General features: G+C 43.4%; 1 protein-coding gene across 1 annotated transcript in view; it reads left to right on the top strand.

Moving 5' to 3' along the window:
- STX2 (syntaxin 2) overlaps positions 1 to 16,839 on the top strand; it is a 57,764-nt gene extending 40,925 nt beyond the window's left edge. The window contains exons 7-10 of the mRNA XM_066603411.1: positions 6,473 to 6,546; positions 6,631 to 6,768; positions 9,087 to 9,197; positions 11,709 to 16,839. Coding sequence (XP_066459508.1) covers positions 6,473 to 6,546; positions 6,631 to 6,768; positions 9,087 to 9,197; positions 11,709 to 11,786 — 401 coding nt within the window. The 3' untranslated portion in view covers positions 11,787 to 16,839. The remainder of the gene's footprint in view (positions 1 to 6,472; positions 6,547 to 6,630; positions 6,769 to 9,086; positions 9,198 to 11,708) is intronic.
- The last annotated feature ends 7,802 nt before the right edge of the window (positions 16,840 to 24,641 follow it).

Raw genomic sequence — 24,641 nt, 5'->3', positions numbered from 1 at the left:
TTTAAATCTCTCTGGCTCCCAGCTAACATGTGTAACCGAGAGCAGAGAGAGGTTACTGGGATCCGCTGCATGCAGTTCCCGGTCACATGATCATTGCTATCCAATGGATAACAGCGATCATGTAAAGTAAAAAAAAAAAAGTTTTTCATCTCCCCTCACAGATGATATCCATGAGGCGAGATAAAATTAAGTACCTAAGGCCCCGGATTTATCCGTTGACCTCACCACGGCTTCTGCGAACGCGCCCGCCACCAAAATGGCAGCCGTATGTGCAAAAGCCGCAGATTGCCAGGGTAATTTAAAATCTCCCTGCTCCTGGCTACCGAACACAGCCAAGATCCTGAAGATTTTACGGGGGCCCGCAGTACACGGTCCCTGGTCACGTGATCGCGATTTTCCAATAGAAAACGCCAATCGCGTTAAAGTTTCACCTCCAATCACGGATCTGATCCATGAGGGGAGGTGAAATTACTTATCTAGGGCCTCCGGCGATGTCCCCCGATGGGATCTTTATCCATGGACCTTTCCCCAACTTCGGCGCATGTGCCCATCAGCAAAATGGTGGACGCAAGCGCAGAAGCTGGGTAGGGCCCAGGAAATTTAAAGTCTCCTTGCTCCTGACTACTAAAGGTAACCGAGAGCTTGGAGCTTGGGCCGCGATGAGGGGTCATGTGATCGCTGTTATCCAATGGATAATGGCGATTACCTAAAAGTTAAAACACTTTTGAAGTTTAATGCTCCTTTCGGATTGAGCCCCGTTGTGCATACAGACATATTAGGGCCACAATAGGTATGTTTCTGAACACGGGACAAACAGGGGTATCCATTTTGGGGTGAGAGTGTTATTCCTATGTATGCTGTACAAAAAAAAAAACTGTTTCAAAAATTACATAATTGCCAAAAAAATGAAAATCATTATTTTTTTCCTCCTGCTTTGCTTAGATTAATTCAAAAACTGTGGGGTCGGAATGCGCAATACTTATTCATGAAGGGGCCTAGTTTTCAAAATGGGGTCATTTGTGGGGGTTCTCCATCGTTTTGGCAGCTTAAGGGCTCTACAAGTGAGCAATGGGGCTTTACATATAAGCCCTTCCCTGGAAAAGAAACCTTTTAGCTTAAAAAAAGACGTACCTCTCCGCCGCTGCCGTGAAGTGCTTCAGCCAATCACAATCAGAGCTACCAGCAGGCGGGGATTTTAAATCAGCAGCGCTATAGAGCCGGGGACAGCGGCAGAAGTCGCGGCTGAGCCCCGGCAGATGAGTTGTTTGTTTTTGTTTTTTTTTCTTTTGTACACTATTTTAAATGGCTTTTCAGGGAACGGCTTATGAAGCCCTTCCCTGAAATGCCGTTGATGGCTGCCAGGGCTCAGCAGCGACTTCTGCCACTGTCCCCGACTCTGTAGCGCTTCAGCCAATCACAATCAGAGCTACCAGCAGGCAGGGATTTTAAATCCCCGGCTGCTGATAGCTCAGAACTACAGAGCCGGGGACAGCGGCAGAAGTCGCGGCTGAGCCCTGGCAGGTGAGTATTGATTTTTCTTTTTGTACACTCTTTTAAATGGCTTTTCAGGGAAGGGCTTATGAAGCCCTTTCCTGAAAAGCCATTGACAAGGATGCCGGCAGCAGGATTCTCAACCGCAGCTGTCGTGTGACAGCTGTGGTTGAGAATTAAAGAATTCCTCTGCTGCATCATTTTTTATTTATTTTTTTTACACTAAAATGTTTCTTTTTCAGGGAAGGGCTTATATGTAAAGCCCTTTCCTGAAAAAGAATGCAGGGGGCCGGCAGACCATTGTTTTCAATGGAGCCGCCGGCAAGAGCCACGGCTCCATTGACAACAAGCACGCAGCTGTGTTCACGTGTGTTTTTGCTCTACCTAGGTGCGCATGTATGTACACACCTAAGTATGCACAAAAACACGCTTGTGTGAACCCACCCTTAACATGAGAAAAACCTGGCATTTTACAGGGGTGTGTAGACCTTTTATAGCCACTGTATGTGCTGTGATACATAAAAGCTGCAGAGGTCAAATGGTGCAAAATGTTTAATAAAACCCTATTACAAAAATACATACAGTTAATTATAAAGCTTAAAAAGGAAAAAAAAGCCCAGTGATGCATCAGTCTGATGAACCCATAATTTCTTGGTGCAGAAGAATTTTTTTTTTTCAGCTTGTGCATCTCAATGTCAAAAGATCATCAGTCACTTTCAGATTCCAACATATCAATTGCATAAAGATCTGTATGGAATTAGTTTTTGAAATCTAAGGGGTCTCAAAACACAAGTTTTTTTTTTTTGGTTTTTTTTTTAATACAGCGAACCACGCTCATACCTCCTGCTCTGTAGCACGGATGCATTATCTTGGAGTGTGAGCGCATGTAATACATGCCAAGATGGTGTGTGCTGCGATCTATTTTTTTGGACGCGTTTCACACTGTGTGTGTGAGGCATAATTGAAAGTAATGTAAAGATTGGTGCTGTGTATTAAGCGCGCAATAAAACAGAATATACAGTAATATACGCTTGTATGAGAGAGCCCTTAAGGCTGCGTTCCCATGGGGCGTAAATCCTGCGCAAATCTCGTGCAATCTCTGCAGCGGGACCTCACGGAAATTCCACAAGATTTCCACGGCAAAAAGGCAGCTTCAAAACCTGCTTCACTGCCTGTGTTCCGCTACGGCCATCTCTCCCTATAGAGAGGAGAGCGGCAACAGAAACGGCAATACAATTGACAGGCCATGGCTTTGAATTCCACGCGGCATGTCCGTTTCAGCGCGGCCGTAGTGTGTGGCCAACAGAGCAATCCCAGCAAGCTTCATTAAATGGCTGTGATTTGGTTAATCGAGCGCCGGCTTTTATTGGCTTATGTGGCACTCAGTTAACCTTTCGGAGCATTAGCTTGCTGGAAGTGGGGTATTCAAGCCCCACTATCAGAAAGAACTGCTTTGTTGCTCTGTCGGCGTGCAGGAGGGGTGTGAACGCCGGCTGCTAGGTGAGGGGGTTTTTTTTGTTTGTTTTTTTCGCTTTTTTGCTCCTTTTTGTTTTTGTTTTTGTTTTTTACATGCAGTGTAGCTAGAGCTTATTTTCAGTTGAGGACTTATATTTTAAGCCCCTCTCCCCCACACACACACTCCACCTCTGAAAATCAGGGTAGGGCTTATTATCGGGGGGAACACAGTACTTAGGCTCGGGTTTAAGATTGCCGGCGGAATTTCCATATGGAAAGTCCGCTCAGAAATTCCGCTGCAGTTTCGCCCCATGGGAACCCAGCCTATAATATCTTGGCATTTGAGGGGTCCGATGTGGACAAGTGACCATTCTATTGTGAAACATAACACAAAAACCATGAACAGTGGTACAAATAAAGTGTGAGTCAAGTGAATTCATCATCCTTTTAGATCATGGTGTTTCAGCTGAGCACCCATTTCAGGCATGAGCTCTGTTTTTTTTTGTTTCCCTTACTCTTACTAAATTCCTGCCCCTTGTGATGACATACTGCAGCAATATGAACAGCACACTCCATAGCTTGTTTAATGAAAGATGCTTTAGCTTAAACAAAAATACTGTCCAACCTGGCAGTTAAACATGGAGCTCACCAGCCACTGATGACCCTGAAGGAGCTGGGTTGTTAATGGAATTGGGGTACTTCACATGTAGCGGAACTGGTGAACATTCCACAGCAAAAATCACATCCAAATCTGCACCCTTGGTACGGAATTTGTAGTGGATCTGCATCAGACTTCAGCCTTTCAATTGCAAGTGTTAAATCTGCACCAATTGTGCGCAATCTGCTGCATATTTTGGTGTGATTTTTCTCTTGTGGAAAATCAGCCCCATTTCTGCTACGTGTGAGTGTACTCCTTAAGAGATCTGTCATCTGGTCCTTTATCAGCCAGCATCCTTTTAATCTCTTTTAAAGGGCCTTTACTACTGGGAAGCAACATCCATCCACTTAATCATCTGTCCGTGTGAAGGTGACGCTGATCATCCAACAAACCATACTCATTTGTCAAGTGACTGTATCTATTCTCTGACAGCAAAAATCAGTTTGGCAGCAAATCGCTGTGTAGATAATGATGTGCTGCCAAAAACAATAAACCTGTGTGTGAGAAGGGTCGCACTAATGATTGGTCAGAGCGATTAGCACTTCTCGTATCTATGTAAATAATGCTGAAGGAGCGTCCATCAATGCTTGTTTGTGGCAGACAAGCTGAAGAGTCCTTTTACACGGGACAACCTGTCAAGCTGAGATGCCCAACAGGTCTTCCAGCAGTAATCGTTTCTGTGCTCCTATGCAGGAACGCAAACCTCTAAATATCCAAAGTAGCTAGAGTCTATATAGAACTTAAAGGGTCTGCAGGCTCTAGCTACTTAGATGGTCAATAAGCTCATGTCAAGATATGAGACAGTTTGCCCCTTGCTCTAGGATTTTCTTATGGGCCCTCATTTAAATTCAGATTTTTCTTTTGTTGTTGTTTTTTATTTAAAGGTTATATTAGAAGCTAATAGTACTAAAACCCTCGGGTAATTAGCTGTTTGCGTATGCTCAGCGTGGGATACTCTCCTATGGGTCCTACCCTTATTGTTGTGTTTTTTTGTTTTTTTTTGTTTTGTTTTTTAACAGAGGAATGAGCATCGTTAGTGAATGGAGGCAGAGCAGGCCAGCGATTGTTTCGGCCCGCCTGCCTCCATTGGCACTAAACAGGCAGTCCTTCATTAATGAACAAGTGCCCATTTACACAGGCCGATCCGTCCAATTTTTTGCACAGACAAACTGAAAAACGAACAATTCCCATTCGTTGTTCAATCAGGCATGCATTTGCACTGAATGATTTTTATTTTTTTTTTGGCCCATGTAAAAGGGCCCATGGAAATGGTGAAGAAGAAAAATACAGTAAAGAGTATACTTATTAGAATAAGAAAAGCCCAGCAAATCTTCCACTTCTGTTGTGGTGTTCTTCTCTCCGTGCAGAGTGAGGGTGATCAGTAGGTGATTTTTGGTTGAGCCATCTCTAACCACAAGGTTTTTTCACAGTATATGGAGAAAATATAAACCAGCGCTCAGGGGTCTAACCAATTAAAGGGCACAAATAATCATCACTTCATGTGGGGTGATGGTTCTATTAACCTCCCTGATCCAAGATTGTTTTTCCTATATCTATTCACGTCCAGAGCTGGAACAGAAGACTCATACTTTTTAGAGTGAAGAAGCTTGGACTTTTTTTAATAAATAGTCAGGAAACGCAACGCACTTTGGAGAACCTCAGGAAAGGCCTCCTCCCCTAGTGCCGGCAGACACGTCCCCTAACTGAACACACAGCAGCTGCTGGCAGCACCTCACCCTGGGAACCTACCTACATGTAACCACCTCCTACTTGTGGGGAAGAGGCGGGGCCAGGAGTCTGGAATTGAATTGACATATGAAGAGAAATCTTGGATTTGGAGGGGTTGATCTGTGATTGATTATCTTAAGGCCTTTAACGATTGATGGTGTGAGGGAGTGCCGTCAGGCATTCCTATCACACCAGGTGAGTCCTACCCCTGTTATATCGAATAAATTGGTATTTTTTACATTGGATCACAAGATTCTTTGTGTGTTGCTCTTTAGTTGTCTATTTTCTTTGTCACTAGTTGTAGGGGAGAAGTAGATTCCTTCGAAGTGGTCCTGGTATCCACCACTACCATTTTTCTTTTTTTTTTTGAACCGATCAAGGACTTCTGCATCCCAAATAGGCAGCTACATTCTTGGAATACATGAATTATCCCATCATCCCGCCGTCTGTCAATCACGTGTCACATTAATACTATGTGAGGATTCAGAGTGTAATATACAAACTACAAATCCACACTACGCAAACAGCGGGGACACGTATTCATTCATACACACTGATAAGCTTACCATGTGTAGTAGAAACTGGAATTGTACTTACATAGGACTGCCAACAGCGAACAAAACACACAGGTAAGAAAAACTCTTATCGTAGTTTGACATGTTTTGTCCAGTACCCCTCACACAATGACTTTCCTCAGAACACAACATATGCTCGATTTCTACTTGACTAGAAAATTAATCCATAATCCCCAAGTAGATCTCAGCTGGTCAGAACTGAAGTCACATGACCATCTGAGGAAAAAGGGTCTGGGAGTTTTAGACGCAAAGGAACAACTACATCATAAATGAATTTAAGAAAAAAAAAAATCAGCGGAGTGGCCCTTTAGTTTGGCATCTAAGTTTAAAGCTCTTGGTAAGCTGCGACACGTCGACAAGTTTTAATGTGGTGCGCCTTTCCCTGTTCTTTTATGGATCTTCAGTAAAGTTTCTACGTTTTATGGTGCTGGAGTTCCTATAGTTCCTCATTTCGCCTATTTTACTGTTTGGTTCACCCTTTATAAACTCTTTCTATCATGACTGGGTTTTGTTTTCTCTGTTTTTTCACTTGATACGTTTCAGCATTAGATCTTTATTTTTGCAGCTGGAAGAACAACCACGGATGATGAACTGGAGGAGATGCTGGAGAGTGGGAACCCATCCATCTTCACTTCAGATGTAAGTATTAGAACTGCTTGGCAAAATCCATCTGACAAGCAAGTACAAAAGTTTGTCTTCCTCAACTGTTCTTTCCCCGTTTAGATTATTTCAGATTCTCAGATCACGCGGCAGGCTTTGAATGAGATTGAAGCAAGACACAAGGACATCATGAAGTTGGAATCGAGCATACGGGAGTTACATAACATGTTTACGGACATTGCAATGTTGGTGGAGACTCAGGTGACTATTTTTTGCTTTAGCTCATAATGACGTTCATTTATACAGTCTGTTATGGAGAAGCGGAGGACTTCGTCATAGCCTCGTAAGATGGCTGTTTTCATTGATGCCTCTGAAAAATGAGCACGGCAAACTGCCTGTTTGCACAGGGTAGCTCTTTGTCGACCCATCACCCTAGGTACCCTAGCACTGAAGTATCTTCCCAGTTGCATCTTGTATGTTTATCAGATCTGCTATAAGAAAATACTTCTATATAATGTTAGTCATATAGTGCTCTTAATAACTTTGGGAAGGGGGGGTTAAAGTGTAAAGACCTAATTATAGTATTACAGCAGAGACATCTGACATCATCAGCGATGTCCCGTAAACCTGCCAAGGTAAGAAGCTCACATGACAGGTTTGCGTGATGTCACCAGGCCAGAAGATTCAGTGATGTCATCTGTCAGATGCCAGAACACCGAAAGTGTGCTCTGGCGCCGTGGTTAGTATACTGCTTTTATATAGTTTTGGGCACCTGGGGTCTAAAACTATTTAAAAAAAAAATATTAAAGTAGACTACCCCTTTAAGCAGATTGCTGACTACGTTTTACCATTTGAGTAACTTTTATGTTTTACCATTTATGAGTGATTTTTTTATTAGACAAACACCCAAAAAATTGCATACATACAAATGATAGTTTTATTTTCTATGCATATCTTTGGTGCTATGTTAGCAATATTTTGCTATGTGACGTGCTACAGAACGTAACGGCATTATATAAATATTGTAATAGAAAGCATTACCAGGAAAATAATAGGATCTTCGTAACCTATTTTAATAAATTGTTTAATGCTCTATTATTTGCTGCTGGTTCTATCCTCTGAAGGACCAAAATTGAGGTAAATCCACACGTTGTCCTCTTGTCAGCATTTTCATTCCAACACCTCCAAATGACATGAAACATTTTTCTATTTACAGTGTATTTGGTTAATACAGTCACCTCCATTTGTATGCATGGATCACTTCTATCCAAGCTCTTTATGGACCTGTCACCCATAGCATGAAACTCCATAGAGTTCAAGGTCAACGCCCAGTTTTGTTTTGTGTCTGATACTTTTTGACTATTATGTGTTGGTAGTGAAGGACTTTACTACCATTTAGACACAATCCTTAGTGGGGAACATTGCCTAAAAGCAGAGTTATTGTGCAAGTGTTACTTTGTGCTTGTTTTACATAATGTTCATTTGTATGTTTTTGTTTCTCTTTAATGCTGAAGTATTGGATAATGACGACAAACCTAAATAAGAGTGGTTCTTGTTCCAGCATGGTCTTTCTTTGCCACCACCACTATAGAGTTTCTGGCGGCGCTGTGGTGCATGCAGAAGGCATGGCTGTCTGGTCAATCTGAGCACTAGGCATTCTTTTTTATGTTTGGATGCCTTTATGCAGTGCCCAGATATTCGGTTAGTGATGCAGATTTCGGAGTGTTTCAGTACTTTGTCAGTGTTTTTTATATTTTTGACCCCAAGTTGTTTCTGACGTTGCGTCTGGGATTGAGGCCATATTTACGTGGTCAGGAGTGCGTTGTGCCTGAGGTCCTCAAGCACAACTCGCATCGCACAGGACATGGACGCACCATCCGTCAAGTGAAGGGTATAAAATAATAGCAATTCTCAGTTAGTGGGAAAATCCATTGTCATATTAGCAAAGCCATGTGATCAGCACAAAATGTAAGCAGTATTCCTTTTGCAGAAATTCATTCCACTTTGACCCCATCTAGCTTTTTGATGTGGCAACAGCTGTCAGATGGAGAATGAATGGAAAGGTGGCTACACATGTGGACAGGTCTCTCCATTCACTTCTTTGGGAGTTACAACAGAGCAGACAGTTACATTCTTGACATGAGTACAAGCCCTAATGGAGGGACCCACATTATTAGACATTTATGGTGTATCCTTAGATGCATATGCCCCTTTATGTGTAGCTATGAAAAAAACATCAGTGGATGAATGCTATAGCTGTTTTGACCTCTAACATTAAGGTTCGTCAGTATACAGTTATAGTGCCTGAGAAAATGTACTCGGTTATGTCTTGACTTTGTTTCTTGGCATCCATGACCCTTTAAAATGAGTTTTACTTCCTTGTAGGGTTTTAAGAGTTAAAAAAATCGTGTCCCTTTTTTTTTTCCCCAGAAAAAGAACCCCCCCCCCCCACCCACCTCATCAGCGTTGTCGGGGCTTTTCTGCATTGTCTAGTTTCATACATTTAATCAGCCATTTATGTTCTATTGGTTTGCAGTTGTCTTAATATTTTCTTTAAATTTGATCTCGCACTTACGTAGGGTGAAATGATAAACAATATTGAAAAGAATGTTGAAAATGCTGTTGATTACATTGAACAAGCCAAAGAAGAAACCAAGAAGGCTGTAAAATATCAGAGCAAATCGCGCAGGGTAAGTTAGTAACCTTATTGTATAGAATATTGGACTTTATCCATAGTAACCAGTCACATTCCAGCTCTCATTTTTTTATTGAATTTTAGGCCTTCTTCACACAGGCGAGAAAGTCGCACGATTTTCACCCGTTGCAACAATGCTACAAGTCGCATGTATGTGAAGCCCATGCTTTCCTATGGGTTCCTTCACATTTGCGATATTTTGTAGAATGCAACATTGCAAGTCAAAAACCTTGCAGGTTTCTTGATAAACACGCTACTCATGAGGTTTTGTAGTCTGTTTCCCTATGGAGCCTTCCTCTCTCTTTTTCGTGCTGTGCGATGCAACTTTGACAGTAGGAAAACGTACTGTCAAAGCCCTAAACTAAGCCGTAACTGCAGGTAAAAAAAAAAAGAATGCATCATCTTAGAAGCGCTGTCCGGCTCCACTGTATCTTCTTCCCCGTCACCGACACTGTTCTTCATCATCTCTTCTGGCCAGGGATTGAAAAATCCCCGCCTCCTGGAATTGCTGCCTCTGATTGTCTGAGCGCTGTGATGCCTAGCCAGTCAGAGCCAGCACTCAATAAATGGCTGTAATTGGTTCATTGAGCACTAGCTCTGATTTGCTAAGCGTCACAATGCTAGGCCAATCAGAGGCAGTTCTAGGAGGGGGGGAGGGGGTTTCAATCCCCAGACAGAAGATATGATGAAGACCAGTGCCAGGGACTGGAAACAAGATGCAGCTGAGCTGACAGAGCTTCTAAAGTGATGTATTCTCTTTTTTTTTTTTTGCCTGCAGCTAGGGCTTATTTTCAGGGTGTGGCTTATATTTCAAGTGTCCTGACCCCACCCGAAAATCCTCGCAACTGGTGCTACAAAGGCGCGTGACTTGGCACCACTTGCGACTTTGTAGCGCCACAATCATCCCGGTACTGCCGCGAAAAAACACAGTGATATCGCACAGACCACGGATACGATATTGCTGTGATTCTCTCATGGTGATATCGTGTCGCCCGTGTGAAGGAGGCCACGGTAAAAAGATGATTTAAAATCTGCAGCGTTTTTCCTGCACGCGGATCCGTGCCCTATAGGGATGCACTGGACACCCGCAGGTAGTTAAATACCTGCGGATGTCATTTTTCCATTCATGAGCGGATTGCGTGTGCAGGGAAAAAAAACGCGGCATGCTCCATTTTAGTGCGGGGCTCCCGCAGGCTTCTCTTGAGGCCTATGAAATCCGTCCGGATCCGCGGAACACCCGTACCTGAATTAAAACTTAGCTGTCCGGACGCTGCGGATCTTCCCTTCGTCGCGGCCGGATCTTCTTTCTTCGGCCCGGCAGATGTGCCCAGCGCATGCGCGCGGCACGCTGCCGGCGTGCCGAACACATCCGCCGGGCCGAAGAAAGAAGATCCGGCCGCGACGGAGGGAAGATCTGCAGCGTCCGAACAGGCAAGTTTAATTTTTTTTTTTTTTAGCCTCATGTCCCCGGGAAAGGAGGGACCCGCTGCAGGATTCTGCATGGAGAATCCGCGGCGGGCCTGATTTTCCCCATGGACATGAGGCCTTAGACAAGAAGTGATCTCAATGGTTGTTTCATGTAAAAATGGCTTACATGCTATTAAAAACTGGACTATAGTAATATTCTTTTAAACATTTTTTGTTTACTTACAGAAAAGATGGATCGTTGCCATTTTAGTGTTGGTGGTGATGGGCATAGTTGCCTTGATTATAGGGTTATCGGTTGGCATCAGATGAACCTTTTGGTTGCTTTTATAATTCAGCATCTGCCCATGAGGCAGTAAGTAAGCCATTAGTTTACTTCTCTGTTCTTGTACCATCAACCTGGAAATGGGGATGTCAGATTCTGTCTGCTATACGAAGACTGTTCATTTATAGGGGTGTAATAACACATAGATTGTATTATTGGATCAGTTTAAAGTTTGCTCTTGGTAAACCAGGTTGATTGTATAAGGGGTGAACACTACAGTTCAACACACGGTGAACACACGTTGTATAAATGTGAGCACTGTTTGTACACACTTGGGATAATTAGGTGCACATCTTTGTTGTTTTACTTTGTATTTGTCATACTTTAGTGTTAATTTGAGGTAATGTGACACTAGAAATTCCCTCTAATTAGAGATGAGTGAACGTACTCATGTACCAAAAAGACATGAAATGTATAAGGTCTCCTGTCCACGGGCGATCTTGCATTGCGATAATCCAACTGTGAGTAGCGCAGTGCACGCTTTCCATAGCCATGCGTTAAATATTCATGTGTGATTTGAGAGCAAATATTTACACATACCTCTGGAGGAAAAAAGGGCGCATCGAGAAGTAACTTGTCTCTGCAATGAGAATGTTGTTTTCTCATTTTTTCATCTAAAATATTGAATGGCAATATAATATAGGTATTAACAAAATAGTCATGTCTCTTATCTGTATTGTGTAGCAATTCTAATCAACCTGTTTTCTAGTTCCATTTCTGTGCTAAAATATGTTCATTTACGTCTTTCCTTTCCAGAAAATGATCTTCATCATCATCTGCGTGGCCATCTTGCTGCTAATTCTTGCAATCATCCTGGGTACAACATTGAAATAAGGATTCCACCAAGAAAGGACTCTGCCATCCCACCTCCTCGCTTCAGCTTTGCACCAGAATCTCTTCTTTAAGTACTTGGCTGCCTTAGTGATGAGACGCCTTGTAGCTTTCTTTGCTTATTGTATGCCACATATAGGCTCTTTTACACACAACAGGAGTGTGGAGTAAGTGGCTGCAGACTGAAACACGTTGGCCTCTTATTATGGGAGTAAGCACAGCGTCCTCTGTAAGAAAGCAGAGCAATGCTCGGCATGCTCCTCACTACACCTAACAAACAAGGTTTTAGGTTTAATACGTTTTTATGAAACAGAAAAAAAATACATATATGTATTTTTTTTCTCTCCTTTTGAGCCGTGGCGCTCCCCTTCCTGCTACGGAGTAGATCTAACAATGCTGTAACCATGTTATGTTTTTTGTTCTTTACAGTCCATCACAACTTTAAACCTCAAATGCTGATCCACCCAGTGTTAACTTTGTATATCTCACCATACTGTATGTTAAGGACTAATTCTGAGGTTATGTGCCCTCCTAAACTGATTTACTGTCATCTTCAACTGTTCAGCCTACCTTTTATTAACAGAAGACAATCCCCTGAATTGAACTTTTCTTATCACATTGTTTGTTTTACAGTCATATTTGTGTTTTTTTTTTGTTTTGTTTTTGTTTTTTTTCCCCCCCAATTTGGAACACTTGATTGCATAAACCCTACATCTGTACTGCACTTATCATTGCTTTCTATTATTGTTTACCTGTGTTATAAACAAGTATTAGTGCTATTAGCCCTGCGTTCACGTAAGGTTTCTATGCACATCAGATAAATGGCAACTTCAGTAGAAACAGACAACTAATGTTTATGGGGTCTCCCAACTCTTCTCTGGTGTCAGATTTTCTTTTTTCCCCTGATATCTGCTATGGTGAATGCTTTATTCTCGTGAATTACAGGCGACTGTCGGGTCTGAAGGCTGACAGCAGCATTTTCCTCTGTCCACATCTGAAAAAAGCATATTTATGACGTAGTAGGGTGAAATAGCAGTTTAACCGGCAGCTGTCTTAAAGGGGACCTGTCAACTGCCCAAAGCACCATAAACTGAGTTCTAGTGCTGTTAGGGCAGGGGACAGGGAGTTGGGTGCTGTATTTTTCATACTCGCCAGTTTCCTGTATCTCTCAGTGCTCATCTGTAAATTCTGCATGCCGGCCGCAAATATAGCTTTTTTCAAACTCCCATGTTCACGCTCTTGAGAGGGTACATGCATGGAACGCTAAAAATGGTCAGATTTTCAGGCTGTGCATCGACCTTACAAGTGGGCACTGCCAGATTCAGGAAGCGGGTGAGTATGAAAAATGCAGCACCGACTCCCTGTCCTCTGTAATAACAGCACCGTTAGTTCTATGGTGCTTTAGGTAGGTGACCGCCATCTTTATTTCCTTAGCATCATTTTCTTTTTTTCTGTATGTAGATTACGCTGCTTCTGTTTTCATATTTGATTTTGCAGCCTCTTGTGATCGCCACTAACCACCATGCCTTGCGTTGGATCATGGGCTTCTTTCTTCCTGGTTTCCTCTGCTGCTACCTTTTAAATCTAGCTTAGTGGCTTGTTAATATTTAACTCTAGTTAGAATTGAACCAATGAAACGTATGGGCAGTAGTCAACAATGTCACGGTGATTCTATTTTAGTCTATGGTGGTATACAGTCCCCTGCTGAGGATGAATGGACAAGAGAGATTGAATGTTATTCGTTTGATCTTATTGTGTTAGAGCCAACAACTATTCCAATAGTATGAATGCTTAACAAAGGGAGCAATGTCCGCGCCCTGCCTTACTTCTAAAGCCCAAAGTACTTCCGGGGGTGTAGCAGTAGAGATTACACTGTACCTTAGCAATTACTTTCTCTTCTGGCAATGTGAACTATGTATCATGATGGCTAGGGACTGTATATTGCATAACATTCAATGGATGTTAAGTAAACATTTGCACCTCCTGATGTGTGAGTCGAAAAACCTGCATCTACACGATTGAAACTGCAATATTCTAAAAAAAAAAAAATTCTCTTGTAAACTAATTATTGCTGTTTCTTCTTTTCCGCTTATGGATCCAGACAAATTGATTTGTGGTGTATATTTGCCTGATCAACTGCATTTGTGTAGTGTGGTTGAACATGGATTTGCATTTACATTTTCGCGTTGAACCACAACGGCAGGCATAGAAATGGGCCTAACCATTTTCTCCTTTTTGTGCTGGTTATATATCCCTATCCTAGGGCAGATTTATCAATAACGTCTCTGGAGCAAGTTGCCATCATACCCGTGCTTCTATATTGTGAGGCACAATTATGTATTTGGGTATAAATGTATCACAGCTGGGGTTAGTTAAACGGGTTTTCCAGGGCTTAAAAATATTTCCTAGGCTTAAAACTTTCTAAAATAAAGAAAAATGCATACTCTCCTACTTCAGAGGCTCCGCGTCCAGTGCTGGATTCTTGGTGCCCGCCACTTGGAACCTGGAAGAAGCAGGTTGCCAGTCATGTGCACGTAACCACACCGCCAATCACAGACGTCGGCTGTGAGCCATTTGTGGCTGCTGATTGACTAAGTCGCCACGTGCACAACGTGTGACATGCGATGGCCCTCTGGCTGCTTCTGGGTTCTGAGTGGAGGGCACTGGGACTCCAGTGCTGGAGGGGAAAGCCTATGAAGTAGGCAAGTGTGCACTTTTTGTTTTCTTTAGTTAAAGCAATTTTAAGTCGAGGGATTTTTTATTTATTTTTTTTAAGGTCCACGAAATTCCCTTTAACCACACAGATGACACCCGTGCTGTGCCCATTATAAAAGAACACCATTCAGGCTGGATGCTGCATGCCATTGAAACTACACCCAGGGTTGTGGCCAATGGGTGCATGAGATTTTCAGTAAAAGGATAGAACTAGCAAAATCATGTAGTCATTGGCCACCTTATGTCGGTGTGGTCTTGGCCACATGTAGAGCAATAACCCCGAACAGTCTTGTAGAACTTGGCAGTTTGATAAATCTGGAGACGGTTGTCTGAGGCTTGCTTCAGGACGCTTTATGCCACTGTCATAGTCTTCACATTGATAAATCCACCCTACAGAGTCTAACGTGGACTAACTTTTATTTGTGTCAAGTTACGTATGCGAAGGGATTTTTAAATATCTAATGAGATTCTTTGTCCTTTTTATGATGCACATCTGATCTTGTGTAAGGTTACTACAATGTTTTTATGCTTTGATGTGAAATGAAGTCGCTTCCATACTGCAGAGCAGATGTTCTTGGACTTGACCGGTTCGTACTTTGGACCAGTATGATATTTCCTCGGCTCAGCTGTGTGGTTGGCATTTTTTGTTAAAGCACTACCTTTCTTACTCTAAAACTTTCCTAAAGCTGCATAAACTGCAGTTGTAATTTATGTTTTTTTCCTTTTTATTAAAAGTTATTTTTCTTTCGTTCCTTTAGATGTATTTGAATGTGAATGCAGTTTCATTCCTGTTTTTTTTTTTTAAATGAAGGATTATTCCATTATTGAAATGAAATTTATATATACAATCCATTTCTAGATCATGTTCATTTTAATGTGCCTCGGCTTATATTGGTTTACTGCATTAAATAACCGTGGAAATAAGGGTGCTGGTAACACTAAAGTCTACGCGTCCCACGGTGGTCATGCCAAAATGTGTTTTTGATTCCTTCAGATCTTGGTGTCACTAATATCATTGTACATGTTTTAAGTCTATTGTTTGATATGTTGTTGTGCCTTGCTAAGTAACACTGAAGTGCACCTTTATGTAAATCCAGAGGTAATGCATCTTAACCAGCGTCTACATGGAGTAAACCAATGTCACATATACACTAAGCCTTATTCAAGACGTGTTCCATAGCTTTATAACCCTTCCTATAGCCTTGTGCCTAATGTCAATGGAGCACTCACAGTAATGAATCTACACCAAAAAGCTGGTGCGATAACCTCAGCAATTTACTTCCCTTGCATTAAATGGATGAGAAGGTTTGTAATACAACATATCCTTTTTTTGTTGTTTGTCTTGAAGCTATCAATTTCTATATGACATTCCAATATAATGATAGTGCATTGACCTATTTGACGTGTACCTGTTACACTATGGAGTAGTGACCTCACGGACGTTCACTGTGGGCAAGTTGATGAGCTTCCATGAGCTCTAGCTTGGCCTATAAAATGGATAGCTGAAATTTGATTGTCAACTCCCTTTCTTTTCAGCAAATGTTGACAAAAAAGGATTCTAAGGCTATGTCCACACATAACGGATGTACTGCAGAAAATTTCCATGATCTGGTTGCTGATATTCCAGCGGAAGACAGCAATAAAAAAAAACAAAAAACTAACTTCTCCTGGTGCTCCTGTGGCAGTGACCCTCACCCGGCCCCCCGCCATTCCCTGTACACCCCACCTCCGGTGGTGATATCACATATGCAGGTCTGGAGTACAGAGACCAGTGGGGCAGCAGGCAAGCGATGCCGTAGGAGTTGAGTATAATGGAGTTTTTTTCTTTTTAGTCTTTCTTTTTAAAAGGCGCCAGGAAATTGGCAAAAAAAATCTGCCAGTGTCCACGCAATTTGGTATATAATTGCTGCTGGGAAAATGTGTTGCAGAAAATGCGCGGTGTGTGGAGGTAGCCTGCATGCACTGTTTTCAGATCCAGTCCAGTGAATTGTCCCGTTATTTCTGCAGTTCCTTTGTACATTTTTAATCTTTCTTCATAATTCCTGATGTGGGAACAATTACCCCATGGTAGCTGTATTTGTAAAGGCCTGGGGTCGGAATGGGAAATTCCTCCGTTTCACATGTCCTCCAGCCACTTTTCGACTGTGTATAATCTATTTTCGTGTTTCCTTGTTCTGCCTGTGTTTTGCAGCACCATGTTTTAGAATATTGTACACCTTTAGTAAGTGCCTAATTCTGTGACATGTGATGCTTTGTAAACTGTGACTTTTAGGAATTTAATCCAATTGATTTATGTACTAATACCTTTTCCTAATAAAAATGCACTTTACTTGCAAACGAACCATGGTCTGTTTTCCTTCCTCAAAAGTAAATTATTTAGATCACTTCAAATTTCTGATACATAAACAGATTTTTAAATAATTTTTTCTTTAACATTCTGTATTTAGAAAAAGAAAATCTAAAATCCTACAGTTATGACAGACCACTAAGCCTAGTGGTGGCTGATGCTTCCTGTTCTATAGAGAAGACTTTAATAGCCCTCTCATTGCACTGACCTCCCGCCCCCTCTCCGCCCCTCGCCACTTTTTACAATGAGAGGGGGCGAATGGGACTTTGCTCCTCGCCACTATTTTTAATGGGAGGGGCGGGATGAGGCGAGGCTAACAGTGGGCAGGAGCTCAGTGCCCGGCCCACCTCCTCCCCCTCCCTGCAGAGAGGGACAGTGTGTGTCGGCCGGGCCAGAAAACCTGGCCGATATACGCACATCTGAATAAGCCCTAAAGCTCGGAGGTTTGCTCACTTTCTCCCAGCATTGTGAATGCTTCCTTCTAATGTCCTTAAAGGGGTTTTGTCATTAAAAAAAAAACACCTATTCCTTCCCACACCTTCTCCCCACAGATGTTTTTCTGGTTCCTGCAGTCCCCGTGTCACATCCAGCCGCCCGAATTCTTCTAGTGACGTTACGTACATTGCCAGCATTCTCCTTTCTGCAGGGCAATGTACACAACGTCACTAGTGACGTAGCATTCACTGTCCTGCAGGGAGCGCCGAATGCTATGCCGGGGTAATTCCGAAACTGCGCATGTGTGCTGTCTCACCGCGAGTGTTCCTATACTATCGCCACAAGACAGTCTCATCATTAGCCAGGCATAGCAATGTGACATAGCCTACATGGACCTGCAGGAAGAAGAAAGCCGCTTCATAAGAGGAAGAGGAGGATCCTGCCGGCTTGCGTTGAGACCCGCGGGGACTGCAGGAGCCAGGAGAAGATTGGTGAGTAGACTGTCTGAGGCGAAATAGGTAAGGATAGAATTTTTTATTTACATTTTTTTAAATGACAAAACCCCTTTCAGACATAAATGGTACCACTATTAGGGCTCATTCAGATGTATTTGCTGCATATTTAATGCACCAGACTATGATAATGGTGTGTATTAGGCACGTAATATGCACCTAAATAGGACATGCTGTGTTTTTTTTTCAAGCACATAGTACGTAGGTCTAAATGGCCCAATGTAAATCAATGGTCTTTTAGCTCTACGCATTACGGAAGTTAAATGCACTCGTGTGAGTGAACCTTTAGGGCTCTTTCATATTGGTGAATGCGATGTTGCCGCGAGTAAATTGCTGCAATATCACATATGTGCTCATGCAGTGTCTGAGCGTCAGCAATGCTTCTCCTAGAAAATAATCTCGCATAGCTGCCGCTAGCGATTGTCTCGCATGATAGATGACAATAGGAGTTTCTAATATTAACGCATAACACGAGCATTGCAAGTTCGTGCATTGCAATGCGATAAATCGGAATCCATAGGGAAACATGGGCGAGAAAAATGGCAAAACGCAGAAAGATAAGGCATTCAGCGACTTCAAAATCTTGCACCATCGGATGACTGAAAGCATGCGTTTCATAATCCTGTGTTTTCTTACTCACATCGCACGATTTTCTAGCAAGTGTGAAGGCAGCTGTAGGGCCCCTCCACATGGCCGTAGGCGTTTTTATGTGCGCCCATTCAGACAACACAGCCCCGATGCATATACGCAGAAGCCGCAATGCTGTTGGGTGTGGGGAGACAGCTTAGCTGTCTCCCCCTTCCCTTGCCCTCGCCGCCCCTAGTCCACTCTCCTCCTCCTCTGGCTGTTTGCAATGGGAGGGGGTTGAGCTAAGTTCCAGCCCCTTGTCTGCAGCCAACAATGGAAGGGGGCGGAGCTTAGCTTCGCCCCCTCCCATTGCAAAGAGCCAGAGGGGAGGGAGTTTAAGAGTCATGCTACTAAACTCCCTCCCTTCTCCCATAGGAGCCCATACAGCAGCTGACTTATTCCGGATGGAAAGATAGTTCCAGGACTGTCTTTCCGGCCTGGCGTAAAAGCGCCCAGTGCTATATTGGCCCGGCTGGGCGCTTTTATGCAGCTGGAATACGGCCATGTGATCTGCTGCACTGGAATCCAATGCATCAGATGGGAGCGTATATCGGCCGGCCGTGAAAACGACGGCTGATATACGCTCATGTGAAAGAGCCCTTATAGTGTTTCAGTTAGATTGTGTTTATCTATGACTTTGATAATAATCATGTTACATTTTATTAGCAATTAAAGCAGAAATCAAGGTAATTCCAAATGATTCACTTGGTGTTTTTTACAAATACACATACATGCAACAGTCTCTTTCAACATACTGCATATATAGGCCACAATGGCTGCTATACCAATGTGTATAAAGAAACTAAGGGGTTGTTTCTATCTCCACCAAACATGGCTACGATGGGGGCACCACTCTGTGAGATAGCCTGAAGGACAAATACAGTTGAGCGTGACTGGCATACGCTCTTTCCAGAGCTCCTATAGAATTCAATGAGAGTTACGCTAAAAGTCTAGCACTGCTTAGCCACGTTGACGTAACTTTGGGGTTAAAGAAACCGCAGGCGTTACGCTGTTTATATAATTTGCGTCATATGGGCGTAGTGACGCCTGCTCAGCCGCTTCCTTGATTACAGCCACCCCTTACAGCTTGGCCACGGGCAGTGAGGGCCCCAATTGAAGATATGTGCCGGTCCCAGGGATGGACTGAGATGAGAATACCCCTTTTAATAATACACTGCTTGAATATTAGCACTTCAGCACAATTTTGTAATAAGGAGGTTTGCTTTTGGACACCACCTTCTTTATAGCAGTGCTGTTTAGTCAAGGACACCTATTTTATCTTGTTCCTGTAGCAACACTGCAGTAAAAGTAGTAGAAACCGCGCTACTGTGTAGTAATCCACTGACCCGCTACCCGTATTAAAGGGGCTCGTCCAATGTGCGCAGCCTATTTTCATAAAAATCGTACTACTTAGTTTCTTGTGCAAAATGTTCTGTGATGCAACCAACACCTCTCGGCAGATTACTGCCAGTTAGACATGATTTGTGGACGAATGAACACTTTTTATCAAGCTTGTCTAGCTATAGTAATCTTAATAGGTGGGCGATTCTTTCCTGGGACAATTCGGATTGGATCACTATTCCATGTCTCCTATATTTATAAGCCTCATAAGCCGCTGCTAAAATTAGAGCTGGCAAATTGCCTCCTCCAAAGGCAGTGGGTCAGACCTTGCACCTGTGAAGTAGCTCAGCCCTATGTCATTTACACTGATTGGACCTGAAGTTGTCATAGTTAAAGACTCATGGTTTGGCATCTTGGTCTGCATCCCTGGTCTCCTACAATACCGTTTAACATCCGACACCTCTTGGATTATAACCGAGGTCAACAAATCAAAACCATTTTCTTCCAGCAATGGACCGCAAGACAGAAGACCTGGTATGTACTTTCTGTGACTGTTGTGTCATGTTGTCTGCTGCAGTGTGAAGGAAATAACCTGGTCCGTGGCCACACGCTCCAACATGATGCATTCTTTAGATGGATTTAACACCTTCAGGACCCAAAGAGGTTTTAGACTTTTCCTTCTTTGTATTTTGGCGGTCCTAACGTACATAATGCTTTGTGAAGACAGTTACATTAATACGTTCTACTCTTTTCTTATATTTCCTCCTAAATAAAATAGTAACAGTTTTTATTTTAATCAATATAAACTGTTAAAACCTTATGTACATTTCATGCAGGTACCAAATACGCCTATTAGTTGGGACATATATTTATTAAAGTGACCCTTTTGGTTTCAGGACAATATCCTGTCCAGGGTATATTACCTGCAGTTTTCTTGTGCTGTCCTTCCAATCCGCTGGTTCCAGGTCCTATTTTTGGCTTTCCAAGATGTCTGACACAGTCTTCAGACTACCTAATGCCCACAGTGCATTGGTAGTGTTAGGCTGGGTTCACACGGAACTGAAATCTCGCAGAATGACTGCACGGAAATGCAAGGCCGCGGGTTTTGGAGTGGCTTCGCTGCCTGCATTCCACTGCGGCAGTCTCTCCCCTTAGAGAGGAGAGAGGCCGTCGCAAAAATGGGGAAAGAATTGACATGCTGCATCTTTGAATTCCACGCAAAATATCAATTTCAGCATGGCTTGGCCGCAGCGTGTGAACGAGATTTTTGCAAATCGTGTCCACTTTGCTGGCTAGTCCCAGGTTAAAAAGTCGCAGGCAGAATTTCCGGGCAGAAAGTCTGCACGGAAATTCCGCAGCAATTATGCGCTGTGTGAACCCAGCCTTAGGCTGGATTCAGACGAACATATATTGGTTGGGTTTTCACACCCAGCCGATATACGTCGTCTCTCTCTGCAGGAGGGGAGCCTGGAAGAGCCAGGAGCAGTGCTCTGAGCTCCTGGCCCCCTCTCTGCCTCCTCTCCGCCCCTCTGCACTATTTGCAATGGGGAGAAGCAGGGTGGGTGGGGCTAATTATTGTAACTTAGCCACGCCCTGTCCTGCCTCCTTTCATTGCAAATAGTGCAGAGGGGCAGAGAGGGGGCGGGAGCTCAGTTTCTGCTCCTGGCTCTTCCATCTGACCCCCCCCGTCCTGCACATGAGGACAACGTATATCGGCTCGGTGTGAAAACTGAGCCGATATACGTTCGTCTGACTCCAGCCTCAGGGTACTATTACACAAGTGCTAGCGGCTTGTGTTTTTCTGACAATTTTCAGACTGCACTTACAAGTGAAGGTGCATCCGGCAATCGGCACTATAACATGCTCTTAACGCTTGTGCAGTACCACTAATTGCTGGGCTACACCTGCGCTGGCAGGTGCATTCAGGTGAACACAAGCGCTAACGGATGCTGCTAGCTCTTGTGTAAGAGCAGCCATAGGCTGGGTTCACACAGGATGGAATTTCTATACGGCAATTCTGCCTGCGGCTCCTAATCCCAGGATTGGCAAGCAAAGTTGATGAGATTTTTGCTGCGGCCGAGCGGAAACTGACTTCGGGCACAGAATTGACTTTCACAGCATGTCAATTCTTTTTTCGTTTCTGCAGCTGCCTCTCTCCTCTTTATGGGGAGAGAAAGCCGCAGCGGAATGCCAACGGTGAAACCGCTTCAAAACCCGCAGCTCAAGGTTGCGCGTTTTGAAGCTGCGCTTTTCCGGAGAAATTATTGCGTCTTTGCAGTGCGGCCATTCCGCGAGAATTTCGCAGAATTTTCTGTTCTGTATGACCCCAGCCTAAGGGTGCATTCACATGACCTATAACGAGTTGAGATGCTTGGGTATGACTAGCATCGCACAGAACACAGACACCGCATCCGTGGTTTGTGTGATGTGCGGCACGCCACATATCTGCATGTATCCTTATGTGAGACTTGCATGAAAATAGAACACGCTACGACGTTTCCGTCTTGCATCATTGCTGCCAGGAGAAAAACCGCCGTGTAAATAGAACACATTATTTGTTATGGTATATTTTTGCGTGAATTTTGTTTGTATTTCAATGCACAAAACTTGCATGATTTTTTTTCGCCATGTGAATGCACCCTTGGACTACCAATGCGCTGCACCTGCTCTCTGGCCAGTAAGTCAGCAACGCACAGATAGGTAATTGCTGCAGTCCTCTTGGACAGTCAGAAGCGGGGCTCGGAGGTGGCGGATCGGAGGAGCGGCAGAGGACTGCAGATGATATACCACCTTCCTATCTAGAGACAGAATTTGTCCTGAAACCAGAGGGTCACTATTGTGAACATGTAGTAGTGCTTTTACATACGGTCTATTTACCACAATCCAACTCCCTCTGGAATAATGTGAAAAGTACGAGCTGCTATTTAATAAGTGCATCCGTTTCAGCAGATGATCACTTCTAGTGCTGTGCTGTTGGAGAACATAATGAAGGCAAGTGTTTGTGCTCAGCAAAGCCAGGAAATGACTTTGTATACCTGGATGGAGATAATCTGTATTAGCCGATGAAAGGGCACAGCTGAATCTTTTCTAATACGCAGCTCCTCCCCTTGGTAGGGATAATAGCATACTGCAGGCTCTGATTTCATTCTGCATGTAACACTATGCAACATCTCTGGCAGTGTAGGGATGGCTCCTTGGATTACCTTATTATAGAGCTATGATGGAGGAAGTTGAAAAAAAAGTTGGGTTCTCAGCGTCTATGCAGAATCTCTTTTGAGTAGAAGTGGATGCGTTACGCATTTGTACATCACAACTGTGAGTATTAGGAAGCAGCTGAAGGGTTAATGCAGTCCGATATATATTGTGTGACTTATTAGTATTTTCATGTCTAACACTAAACTGGTCCAGTGTTTTATATGTTTTTTTGCTCTTTGTGGTATACATTTGGCAGTGCTTCTTTTTACTGCTTTAGAAGTGGTATAACTCTACTAGCACATAGCCAGACCTTACTCTGTCCGCTTACAGCCTATACATCAGGGGTGTCAAAACTCATTTTCACCAAGGGCCACATCAGCTTTTTGGTGACTTCAAAGGGTCCATTGTAATTATCTAGTAAGGGCTCGTTCACATGAGCATATTTGCACAACATCTTTGCACATGTAATAAACTGTGAGTAGGACCCATTGATTTCAATGGGTTCAATCACATAAGTGTATTTTGTCACGCAATGTGCAATCGTTTGAAAAAATATGCAGCGTGACCTATTTTGGTCTGCATTACCCACCACAATAGGCCATTGAAGGGAATAAGTGGGCGCAAATATGCAGTGAATACAGAGGAAACCAACATTTCAATGGGCCTGTCTGCAGTTTGTTCACAGAGACACCAGAGCGGCTGAAAAATACGCAGCCTATTTGTACCACTGAAATGTGCTTATGCCCCTGTGAACAAGTCCCAATAGTGACCCCAGTAGTAATACTGACCCCAATAATAATAGTGTCCCCTACATTGGCCCCAGTAGTAATAATGACCCCCCATAGAAGTCCCAGTCAGCAGCGTAACTATAGGGAGTGCAGTTGCACCCGGGCCCAGGAGCCTTAGGGGGCCCATAAGTTCACTCCTCTCCTTACAGGGATCGCAGAACTAGGAATAAAGCATTATATTTGGGGGCCCCGTTACAGATTTTGCATTGGAGACCAGAAGAATCAACATACGCCTCTGGTCCCAGTATTAATAGCAAACTCTTTATTGGCTTCTGGCCGGGCAGCATCCTTACAGGCATTCCACTCACCCAGCCTGCTGCTGTGTCTGTGACTGCTGACCTCTCACCTCGCCGTTGGCGCTGCGTACAGGATGGGGATGGTGCATGAAGAAACGGGGCGGACAGCTGCCACAGACTGCACTGTACCTGCTGGCTGGGTGAGTGAGTGGTGGAGTTCCTGTTAGGCTTGATGGACAACTGGCGGGGGCTCAAGGGATTTGGGTTTTGTGTGTGTTTATACATGATTTAGGTTACACCAGAAAATGGTAGCATACTTCTTCACATGTTGCAACATTTTTTTTCTACTGAATGCCAAAAAATGTCATCCTGTAACATTGTGACCTCTGAATTATTCCTTGTACAAGTGATGGCACACTTGATATACAGTAGTAGCGCGTGTAATACATGCTAATAAAGTTTACTTTCAACAATACCTTTCCTGCTCAGCACGTGAAATGTGTGCGCCAAAAAAATGACATGCTCTATCGTGGCATATATTACTCACGCATCCATGCCAAAATAGTGTTTTGTTTTTTTTTCGGCATGCAGAAGTATACGATGCATTGCATACTGCTGCGTGCTCCCTGTGCGGGAGGAAACGCACGCCTGAGAGAGCCCTT

Source organism: Eleutherodactylus coqui, chromosome 5 (assembly GCF_035609145.1).
Source record: "Eleutherodactylus coqui strain aEleCoq1 chromosome 5, aEleCoq1.hap1, whole genome shotgun sequence".
NCBI lineage: Eukaryota > Metazoa > Chordata > Amphibia > Anura > Eleutherodactylidae > Eleutherodactylus > Eleutherodactylus coqui.
The sequence above is the reverse complement of the archived record's forward strand: the minus strand, read 5'-3'. Positions and strand labels throughout refer to the sequence as shown.